This window comes from Rhyacophila brunnea, unplaced genomic scaffold (genome assembly GCF_057557595.1).
Source record: "Rhyacophila brunnea isolate RB1 unplaced genomic scaffold, BYU_Rbru_1.0 scaffold_22, whole genome shotgun sequence".
Classification (NCBI taxonomy): domain Eukaryota; kingdom Metazoa; phylum Arthropoda; class Insecta; order Trichoptera; family Rhyacophilidae; genus Rhyacophila; species Rhyacophila brunnea.
Genome location: NW_028232882.1, coordinates 11983003 through 11995234, shown reverse-complemented (window position 1 = coordinate 11995234; position 12232 = coordinate 11983003). Strand labels below are relative to the sequence as shown.

General features: G+C 35.1%; 1 protein-coding gene across 1 annotated transcript; it reads right to left on the bottom strand.

Moving 5' to 3' along the window:
* Nucleotides 1-784: 784 nt before the first annotated feature.
* LOC147070045 (uncharacterized) lies at nucleotides 785-11292 on the bottom strand. The gene is made up of 9 exons (XM_085949612.1): nucleotides 11199-11292; nucleotides 10737-10924; nucleotides 6058-6249; nucleotides 5507-5653; nucleotides 4451-4556; nucleotides 4220-4353; nucleotides 3584-3714; nucleotides 1774-2728; nucleotides 785-1717 (listed from the first exon to the last, which is right to left on the bottom strand). Exons 2-8 carry the CDS (start codon nucleotides 10920-10922, stop codon nucleotides 2653-2655), a joined length of 972 nt encoding a protein of 323 aa, XP_085805738.1. The 5' UTR covers nucleotides 10923-10924; nucleotides 11199-11292; the 3' UTR covers nucleotides 785-1717; nucleotides 1774-2652.
* Between the last annotated feature and the right edge of the window lie 940 nt (nucleotides 11293-12232).

Sequence of the window (12232 nt, the reverse complement as noted above, 5' to 3'; positions counted from 1 at the left end):
AAATAATGTTGTCGTACAGTACACATCAACGTATTATTTAACAAAAAATAAACTATTATTTTTACTAAATAGTTTTGTAAAACTAATCCTAGATGGTAGACTAACGTGTGTGAGAAGAACACGTGCATTTTCATAATAATATATTTGTATTTTTAAATTTTGACCGATTTTGACCGATAGTTCAAAAAGACTGAATACAATTTACTTATATAGATTGTATAAAAACTTATACGACACTACCCAGATTTCTTTAATACCTACTAATAAGAGTAATATGAACCTATGATTTCTCAGAATGACTGAAAAAAATAAGGAAACAAACTGACATGGGGATGGGGTCGAATCTGCAACAGGGATGATTTGAGAAGCAGAGATTTTTAAACTTTGGGTATTTATAATGTGATATAACATTATCATTTTTGTTCGATAATGTTTGTAGCATGATTTTATCGTCGTTCTTATATTTTTATTAGATATTATTGTGGGTCTATGAGGGCAGATAATACTCACAAAAGATACAGTATGGGTAGGAAAACCTTTTTTTTTCCACTTCCTCGTCAAAACAAATATGGTTTCAAGTAAAATAATCTATTTACAGCTAAATTCTTGAGAATAGTGTACTTTTCGTGGTTTAAATCGTTCTAACCATCTGGGTTTCACCTTTCGGCATCTTCAGATTCAATATAGGTCTATCGATGACGTAAACACAAGTTGCAATTGTGTATTTACCAATCAACCCATAAATGATAGGTGGAATTTGTTATTATCTATAATATATTTTTTTATGATTTTCTAAATTACTTGTATTCTACAATTGTATTTAAAGAGTTCATCCAATTAAATTCTCACACCTATGATCATAAAAGCAAAGAAAACAATGTGAAAAAGTAGATTTTACATATTTAAAAAAAAGACCTTTTAGTAGATTTAAGTTTTTTTCACTACACCACATAAGTATGCAACCCACAGATATAGAACCACTGCTCAAATGGCATTGATTTATGCGGCGAAGTATCTGGAAGCCATCAAATCAAATTTGGTTAAGATATCTCAATTGGTTTACAAGTTATAGTGAATTTAGTGAAATGACAATTTTTTGCGAATTTTTTGCAAAATCGCCCGGCCGCCAGGTGTAGTTCAATAAAAAAACATGCGGACATTAAGCTGTTAAGAGAATAATTATTCGATGGTTGCTCTTAATGTCTATAGTCTGCTGTACATAATATAATAAAGTAGGCAATAATCAAAACCAGATTTGTCATGCACACGAAAAAATGACGCTACTGAATTGTAAGCAAAAATAAACCAGATATTACAGTAAAATTAGCATAGCTTGATTATAGCAAAATACAGCCATCTCAAACAAGTCTGGTTTAATTCACGTCCTATCATTTCAAAGAATTAATATGTGGTAACATTTTGGCTATGGAAAGAAAATTGAGGCGTCTATTTTCAAATACTGATACATAATATGTCCATAATTCAATACATAGCTGTGGTATATTGGTGGTAATTAGAACAAAGAAAATGCCCATATTTTGGCTATTTGGATTTTTCACCAAGGCAGCTGAGTTCCTTGGAGTGGGCCTGTCGATTATTTTACTACTAACACAAAAGACTGGTAGCATTAAAAATGCATTCAAACCTTTGAAAATATTCTGAGTCAACTGACAGTGACATTTACAGTTCAATTAGTATTGTACAAATACTAGGTGCACTGTATTCACAGAATGTGTATTTATTCAAATAAACCATTTATAACACACACATTACTATATTTAATCCGAAAAGGATTATATAGGCCTCAGGTAACAGATTTTTGTTTTTACGAGAAATGGAAATTAGCCATTTGCTCAACCATATTATGTAGGTCCAAACACACATTGATAAAAATGTGAATTTACCAGACCCATTATTAGAAACTGATATGGCAACCTTTAATCATTCTATGTAGGCATGTAAATGGCCACGCTGCTTAAGCATCGGCCTATAACGTCGTGGGTCCCATGTTCGAATCTTGGGTCTGGCAAGTACACATATTGTTTTTCAATTTGTGTATGGGTCAGAGTATGGACCTAATAAGTTGAGCAAGTGGCTAACATCCATTTCTCGTAAAAAGAAAGTCTGTTAATTACAAACCTCGACTCTGTGGAAGCCCATATGATCTTATTAGGATCGGACATGGTCAAAAAAAAAAAATTTAAATGACAAAACATTAAAAAATATAGATAACATCTCATTAAAAAAAATGACACCGAGGTTATGTTATTTATTAAAACTGTTAACCATGTATGTAGATATAAGGTACATAATTAGTTAGATTTACATAATGTTGACATGCAATTGGCCCATAAATCATTACATTTGTGTGAAATTATCTAGTACGTGTTTTTGATAGACTTGAAACATATGTGGACTTATCGGTTTTTGAAAAAAGAAGCCTCAATTCAAACCCTACGAGTATCCGTTCAATACACTTATAGTCAAAGGAACGAGAAGCAATGCAATTTGCTTTGGAATTATTTTTTTTTCATAAAATTAAAATATGCAATATTTGACAATGATTCTTATTATAATAGTAATGTCTGTACAAAAAGAGGTTGAGTATTATAAGTAAGCTATCAGTCGGTGGGACGAGGTGGAGTCCGAGAGTCACTGCCGTCTCCACCACGGGACGCCGTTCAACTCTTCCGTGGGACTCAAGTCCATGTTGTGGCGCTGGCTGGACCTAACCATGCAAACACCATTAGTACAATCAGCTTATAAGATCCCGCAGATTATGGTTAAGATTTTTTAAGGAGAACCTTTTCAATGACATTTGGTCATTCGTATCTTTTACCATCAGTTGCAAATGCAATATTTAAAAATTATCACGTGTAAGCATTCAGTACTTTCTCACTCACACGTTCGGATGTCGCACACAACAACCCCCAGGCAACTCCCACTACAGCATACAAAAAGAGAAGGGGGTCAGCCGTTCAGCTATATATAGCGCTGCTTGACCTCAGTTATCATTGAGTTCAGCTCAGTCTAGTACCTAGCTTGTCTAGTTGAGTAACCGTAAAGATGTTTTAAATCAGGGCTTCGAATTATTTTTTTTTCTAATAAGATCAAATGGGTCTCCACAGAGTGGAGGTTTGTATTAACAGATTTTGTTTTTACGAGAAATGGATGTCAGCCACTTGCTCAACCTATTACCTATTAGGTCCATACTCTGACTCATACACAAATTGAAAAACAATATGTACTTGCCAGACCCGGGATTCGAACCCGGGACCCTTAATTCTATAGGCCTACGCTTAAGCTGCGCAGCTATCGTGGGTGTAATAATATATTATAAATTATGTCGAGATGCGTCACACGATCGTGAATGATTTCTTTGCGCCTTGATTTTGACACACATTTCAAATGAAAAACAGCACATTTATTTCGTATATATATGTATTATGCTTGTCGAATTGGTGTTTCCGTCGATGACTAGTGTCGCAATTGTAATCGCATGTTAATGAACCGAAAAAAAATTGGTTTTTTCAGATCAGTTCCGGTTTGAAGCACTGTTTCAAATATAATAAATTTAAATCACCTGTAGTAGTCCCTTGGAAAAGTGGACGCGACAGAAGATGGAGGCGGAAAGAGCAGCGGCTGAAGTTGTCGTGTCGGAACAATCTGACCTTGGATCGTGACACTGCCGCCACGGTCCTCCATTGCTATATTCTAGAGCAAAAAAAAAAACATTAAACTTCTTCTGATTCCTCCGCTGCCAGAGGTAAGATAGAATCATGGCTGTGGGAATACGATTTCAGAAAAAGGATGCAATGTTGGACAGATTGACTCTAGATCACAGAGTTCCAGTTGTCAGAGGGGAGGTGGGGGTTGCAAGATGTTTTCTAGGGGCCACTGTTAAATGATATGGGCTTTCTTCGGACGGAATTTATTTTGTATACTTATTTCACACTCGGTAAATTGACACGAAAATAACTTCATCAACTGGAAAATAGGCTGAAAACGCAGTTTCAGTATAAAATGAATATAATACACAACCAAAAACGGCCAGATTCTTGTGGAAGAGATAAAAATTTATTTTCAATAGACTAGAAAAAGTTTAATGGTTGATAGTAATCATAGACTAGTACAGTGAGTAAAAATGTGATGATCGATAATCCACATCTACCCACATCGATTATTGATGAGTTTGTTGGAGTGAGTAGCAATAGCTTACTGGTATAGTGTCGAGGGGTATACAATCGGGTTGGGCACTCCTCATCCGCAGTTGCTTTCCTCGCTTCTTGTTGCTTCTTCTGACGCAGCACTGCACTCCCAAGAGCAGACCACACACCATTGATGCTAAACAACCTGCAATCAATTATGTATTGATCATTACAAGGACATCGGTTATCATGCAATTGGTATCATAGTTAGCCGAAAGCAATAAAATGAAGAATTCACTCACCAATATAAACTAGGACTCCCAGATCGCCACCGCGGTTGCTTCTCTTCAAGACACTTCCTGCTATGCATAACGATATGCCAGTCAAAATTCCAATCACAAATATTATCTGAAAACAAAAAAGTAAATAAAAATCATGGAAGAATTCTTATTGAATTACGCCACGTACTATTTCATTTTTAGCGGCTCGTGTTTTGTCTTTTGGATTCTTCAGTTATCATTCTCTTATGGTAAATATTCAACTGGCGGTATAGAGTTAATACTTACTGCTTATATAGCCAATTGAAAATAGATTAGTCGTAAGTAAAGAATTGTCCAGTCTGGCAAAATAACATGTGGTTTGGACAGTAACCAACATCATTCATACCATTCATCAACTAGCATTTAATTGAATGGTAAAGAATAGTTCTCGAAATAATATACTGTGGGTACAAGTTACAACGTGGTGTTGAACATTTATAATCCATTACTATTCACTGAGTTGTTGCGTTTATTCGGATACTTGAATGAAGTAAAAATATTATATTTTACAGGCATGCGTGTTAGTGCTTTTGATACTGACAATGGAGTGACTTAGGCTTAGGTTACCACAGTACCCCCCTCGTAGTGAAATGCTTTCACGATCATTGAAAAATAAGAATAGACTTGCTATATATTATATATACATCGCAAAATGTTACAATTTATAACAACTTACGAGTAAATTACAAACTCCCAATAAAAAGTTTTATGAGTATATTTGACAAACAATGTGAAGTTGAAATTAAGTTAAATCTATGATGCTATTTGAAATAACATTATTGTATTGTACAAATTATGACCATTGCGTATATGTATAACATAATGAGTTATCATAATGGCAAAAGCATCCGTTTTATAAATTTTATACATTGATTTAGACCCAAAAAATTAATGAAATTCTTAATTTTCCACCTTATTAACGCACTCATGTGCTTGAGTGAAATGTATTTGTGAATTTCAACTAAACTGGATGGATAAAATTGATGAGGTCTTATGTCCATGGTTAATGGAAGAGGGTTTTCTTTACGGTAAAATTACCTGTAAAACATAATAGCAGACGTATTCGAAGCCGGGACAGTGTCCCCCGCAACCTCCGGGAGCGGGGGCTTCACTTGGCACGGGACTCCTGGTCGCGGGAACCGCCACACTCTCGCAGAACTCCCCGCCGCCACTGCTTGCCGATTCCTGAGCAAGCATGCATGCAAATGATTTTATTTCACCACAAAGTAACACCTTCAATAAATGAATTCTACCGCTGAACGAAGACATTTATTTCTCATAATGTATTTAAAAATATATGCCCCATAGTCATTGAGTTTTTATTGAAATATTTCATAAGCACACGCCATGTATTTAGGAAAGAAGAACATAATATAGAATTTAACCATGTCTTTTATTTCTGCAAAAAAATCCATAGACCTTAGACATTTTTTGATACTACATGATTCACCCACCAAAGCCTTTAGTCAGTGTGTTAAAAGATTCGACAAGCGTCTGAGATTCTACCTGTGAAACATATAGCCTTCACATTCTATTCCTGACAGGACAAAACGACCAATCTTTGAATATTTGACACGTCCTCTACTTACATGAGCGCCCATAGGAAGTGAATAGGTGGGTATATCGCCGATGCCCCGAAAAGGTTTGGAGTAACCGTCGAGCAGTGATGGAGACATCCGAGGGTTGTCCGTAGGGTACGGGGAGTGGTAGACGGGGGACGACAGCCCGTCCGAGTGGCTCTGCGTCGACCACTGGTTATGGACATTTGTATAATGCGCTACCTGTATATGGAAATGCAATAACTCAATCATTTTTCATAAACGTAATTGAGATAAACTGACACCGGTGATATTTCGGTTGACAGTCCAAATTGTTTTTAGTTTATTGTTGTTTCTCACTTAACACCCGAATATAATACGTTTGTTTTTAACCTAAAATATTTTCGTGATAAATATTCCTAGCGTTAGTGAAAAACTTTAGGATAGTAAGAATATGTGTTTTTCCTTCAGTCTGTATTTTATTTATAGAAATGCTCCTGGACGAGATCTGATGCATTTCGGTGACTGCATTTTTAATGTCATTAGAGTCTATTGTTTCACTGCGTCGCTCGCAGTTATATCATATTCAGAATAATAAAAATAAAATAATTCAGATAAATCAGAATTCAGAATAATTAATGCATTCGAAGTTATGATATGAACTTCAAAATAACGGTTACTCTAGATTTCATAAGTTGAAAACGTTTACCAATCTGCAAGCTTTTAAAAATATGATGATACAGACAACTCAAAAAAAGGTTTTCTTTCTTTTTTCTAATTTTTGTAAATAATGGTTTATTATATCCTTGTAACGCCATCGGCAGACTGTTATTTTTACAAAAATCTCTCTTTGCAGACACACAATTTCGTTTTTCTGGCTATTCGGCACATTGTTTGCTGAACATCTTCTTTCTCTATACCGTGCAAATACTTTTTTATGATGTCGTCCATCAATACATTTACACTTGCTTACTTTACGCATTTCATTTAGAAATCGAAGCTCAACAATGGCTTGCAATCGAGTCGTCACCGCTGGTATTTTTTAATTGCTAAGGAGTCTTCACCACTTCACACAACAGTCCACTGACTACAGGCGGTTACTCGAACCAGTTCTTCTCATTATAAGTATATGGGTAAGAATAATCAAACCGTTGTCTGGGGCTAATAAAAGTACCTACCAGTGGCGAAGAGTGGAGGTAGGCTGTTAAAATCTGCCATAAATAATGCACACCAACCTTTGTCAGTCATACGTATTTGTTTTCATTGAAATAAGACTACAATTTACAGGTGGTGTTAGTTTGTTTTTAAAATTCAATTAAACCCTGCGAAAACCAAGCTATTAACACCCCCAAAAGCACGAGGACGGGTTTGTGGCTTTTCTCAGGTTACAAACCTCGTCTTTTTCGGCTTGCTCAGTAATGATGTCCGGAGTGGTGTTAAAATTTGTTTTTCTCGGGATGATAGGTGAAGGGTAAATGATACCCCTTGTTATTTTATAGAAGTTTATTTGCGTTTTTAAAGTTACAATCGTTTTAGGTATTCTTTCGTTATTAAATTTTAAGTGAGTCGCGCAGAACCTTCCAGTTACCAAGCTCTTTGGACGCTCACTAACTTGCCACGGGGTTTTTCCCTCAAAATTCTTCTCGAACCCACGCTGACTCATGAAAGAACTCCCGTGATTGGCCAAATCCGATCGGATGATTTTTTGATTTGGCGAATCACGAGGACGCGCGACGAACTTTAAGATTACGTTATCCGCGGCAAAAATTGCATTTTTTGAATTTACGATAATACTCATAATAATTATAATACTCTTATTTATATAATTTATTTGGTCTTAAAATAATCGCTTTCATCCATCATCATTTACACTTAAAAATTTATCTTAATTACACCTCTGCCCAGTATGTGATTTTCACGCACCGGACGAAGGCCTTTACCTACGAATAAAATATTAAGCAGTTGAGCAAGGAATCAGATTAAGTGTTTTATAAAGCCATTTCTAGAGGTCAGGGTTACGTTTCGGCTTATAACTACTAAATGATTATTTTACACCGGGAGAAGCCCGCCTGTAACAGGGATGTGTCACTATAATAGATAATACTCAAAAAATACTCATCTATCTATAAAATATCTAAAACTATGCAATTGAATCATACATAACTTTGAATATTTTATAGATAGAATAATATTTTTTGTCTATTATAGTTTGGTTAGACGGGGTATAATTGATTAAAAAAAATATGAACCGTATATTCTTAATCGAACAAAACCAAAATAAGTATGGATGAAAAAGTTTGCACAATTTTGTCATATTGCTCAAAATATACCAAAACTATTTTGGTTTGGCTTGGGCAGGGTTTCATTGATTTTTAAAAACTAACTGATACCCTCTATAAATTATACTCTTAGTTCAATAAAAACAAATATGTTTAACTAACAAAATTTAATGTGCACTATTTATGGCGGATCTTAACAGCCTACCTCCACCCTCCGCTACTGGTACCTACATACTGTCCGGGCTAATGTATTGATAAAATATTAGAATAGAGAATAGAAAGCAACCAGTTATACCAAAATATAAGAAGCCCAATATCAATTGGTTTAGTGCAGTAATACTGTAACTTGTATGTAACAGAATGATCATTGTTATTATGGCTAATGATATCCAATAGAAATGACGAACTCTTCAGATGCAATACCTATGTTAGAAGCATTAATCGGGTAGCGTTATGTAATTATTATAGATGAAGGTGATTGTTTTAGAGAACTGCCACTATACATTAGAATTAGTTAGTGGCGAAGAATACCTGTTCGACGGAAGTAAATGATTACAATACACAATTACAGTTCTATGCTTAGTGATACTTACGTTAAAAAAGTGGGTTTATGCGTTACATAGCTGATTTTTGGGTACATAACTGGTGGAGAAATGAAAATAGACGTAAGATACGTCAAATATGTACGTATTGTGAGCAGAAGTTAAGTTTACTCATTCCGGACAAATCAAAATTGTTTTGAGTACCAATTATCTATTCAAACACCAACCAAAAATGGCGATTACAAGGAATAATATCCATGCATTCAATATGCATACATGATAAGACACCAGACCTGTGAATAATGAACACAATAATAATGTTAATATTTAAATAAATGCTAGGGATATTTGTGTCTGCGTTGTGTGCACTTATTCAAATAAACTACTGATTAAGTCGCCATGAAATTACTTAAATTTTATAAATATTGGAATACTGATAACATTTTAGATCGCCAAATGCGATGTTGCCATGTTATTTAATGTTTTGCTAATCCGCCAACTATGCAAAAAGTTCATAATTAGTTGAACATAGCGTCTACGTCAACATCTTTGCATTTGACCCAGCGATCAATTTGTCATAATATACCCGTAGGATAACGTCTGGTGACACATGGCAATATTCATTGTCCAACTTTCAGTATACTTATATGCCAGAATAAATTTCTGCACATAGCAGGTAGGATATAATAATATTGTAACGCATTCACCACTATCCGTGTATTGTTATTATTTTCACTTGATATACTCTGTCCAACAAGCAGTCTTCGTCACTGTCAGGTGCATGAGGTGAATTAAGCTGTGTTTCTTAATATGTGTATGAATTAACGGAATCGGGTCTTTTTACTGGTTCTCCGCCACCGCTTGCTGTCATCTGTCAATAAGCGCAGTGTTGCCAACCGAACCATAATTATAGTATACTTTGGTTCGCGTACTATTAAAAAAGTAACATTTTCGTCCGCGTACTATTAAAAAAGTATAGTACATCAAAAATACCACAATTTTGAAAAATGGAATTAATTGAATTCGCCGGTTGCGCGAATATTCCCCATTGCTTATTTCATTGCGTTTAAAAGTTGTCTATATTGTCGATATTTAAAGTTCCGTAAAATGTTCGTACTTCAATCACAGCAAATCGTAATAACGTGAAGCGAGGGACGTAGTAAGTATAATAATAAATAATGGTAAGTACTGTTCGGTTATCAGAAATACAGCGGAAAACACATTTTGAAAATAGCCGATAAACTGGATTATTTGTTAGGTTAACCTAACCAAACCTAACCCAAACTAACAAATAATCCAGTATATCGGGTATTTTCAAAATGTGTTTTCCGCTGTATTCCTGATAACCGAACAGTACCTAAATAATATAAGATTTCAGTGTGCGATATTAGTCTATGGACGTAGTCTTGCGTTGTATACTCTAAAAAACTAACGTGACAGTTAATGACGGCGGGCGGTGTTAGCATTTTTCGGTCGCAAGAGGTGTTTTAATAAAGCAGGGCATCGGAATTTCTCGAATTCTCCGTTATGTTTATGTGACAAACAAAAAACTTACACGTCCTATAATTTTTGCCGAAATACTATAATGTCTTGGATCGCGTACTATAATTCGATGACAAAAAGATAGCTGATTCCAAAATGGCGACTGACAGATAAAGAAGACGGAGAACCAGTAAAAAGCACCACGGAATCATCTGGAGCTAACATGGTGTATAAGAATGGTAAAAACATTCTTTTTTGACCCAGATTCTGTGTTGTTGAATGAAATGACAATCTGCACTTACTCCATATTACTTACCGGGAGAGACTTCCTTTTATCTCTGAATATACGTCTGATAATGCAATTATCACACATTTCAATGATGAAAAGTATGTCACCATGTTAGGTATGATGACAGATTTTACTTACATGATAATTATCCGAATTTGAACTATTTGTGCTTTGGCATTCTAGTGGCGGATGAAACGGAGGATTTTCCAGCCACGGATACTTCATCCGCTGCTGCGTGGAATGGTGAAATTGAGCATCCGACCGAGGAACCACGGTCGTCTGGTAAGGGTGTACATTGCGCGGATGTGTCTGGTGTCGGAACATCTCTGCAAAAACACAATTGGATCACTTTATAGCACCGCGTAAGGCATAAACTACAATTTCAATTGAATTCTTGGTTCTATTCTTCAAGAGAAAGTTTGGCGAATAGCTATTCTTCGGTGACAAAAAAAAAAAAAAACAAGAATAGACTATTGTAATTATTGACAAGTCTGACTGATTTATTACATGTTATTGTTCGCTAACAAAAGCACAAATCTGAATGTAATTGACATTTAAATGAAATTTTAAGAACCGGATATGATTAAGTAATATAATTACCGCAAATTAGTCAATATTTAACACTGTTTTTATAAAAAATACATGTATTATTTACAATAAAGCACAATCTTAATTATAAGCGCCATCTTTACACAAGTTGTCAATAGACAATAATGCGAGCTGGCGAATCCATAAACAACCAACAATTTACCGGTATTTCAAATAAAACCTTTTTACAACAAATACTTAAAATACAAACTGTGATTAATTTTATTAATACGGTAGGTACATAATATTATAATTTATAGCATGTAGGTACGTAGGAAGGTTTAAAAAAATGTAAACGTGCGAAGGAATAAGAAAACTGGCCAAAGACATTGCACAACTGGCGAATGACATGATAGTTCTTTAAAAAAATTGAACTGGAGCGCTCATGATTTTCAAAAAATATATGTAGGTACCAACGTACGTACATAATTTTAGATATTTTATGGATAGAATAATATTTTTTATCGATTATGGTTTGGATAGGCAGGAATTAATGAATTAACTTTATCTAATTTTTGGTTACATCGATACCTATCTTTAAACAAAAACATGGTACGTAAAATACATACTTTGCCTACATAATGAAAGGAGTTTTACCTACCACTAAAACTCTTATTATTCTTGTTGACTCTGAAGTCCCTTGAGATGTTGATCGTATTTTTTGCCTTGTGTTCTTCTGTGCTGGCCTCTTTTTACCCCCTTTTCTTCTCGACTATGTATCTCCTGGTTGCCTATCTTGTTTAGCAGGCTGGCAGGGCCGACGCTTCTATCGTAGCGTCCTTTGTCTTTGGTCATTCAATTATTTGATATGTCTCAAGGAAACCATGTAGGTGTTCTCTGGACTTCAGAGTCAACAAGAATAATAAGAGTTTTAATGGTAGGTAAAAGTCCTTTCATTATTCGATATTGACTCTGAAGTCCCTTGAGATATCTGTTTGTTATCACCCGGTAAAGCAAGATAGATCCTGCAAGATAGGTTGGATGAACCTAACATGCGAATTCGGTATAACATCTCTTTGCTTTTAGACTCAGTGCACCGGGCTGAA

Excerpts from the sequence above, each read along its gene's own strand:
- LOC147070045 (XM_085949612.1), bottom strand. The coding sequence starts at position 10,922 with ATGTTCCGACACCAGACACATCCGCGCAATGTACACCCTTACCAGACG. Across the intron at positions 4,557-5,506 it reads TCTGCTATTATGTTTTACAG|ATAATATTTGTGATTGGAAT; the intron begins GTAATTTTACCG and ends TTTTGTTTTCAG. Across the intron at positions 3,715-4,219 it reads TACCCCTCGACACTATACCA|AATATAGCAATGGAGGACCG; the intron begins GTAAGCTATTGC and ends TTTTTGCTCTAG.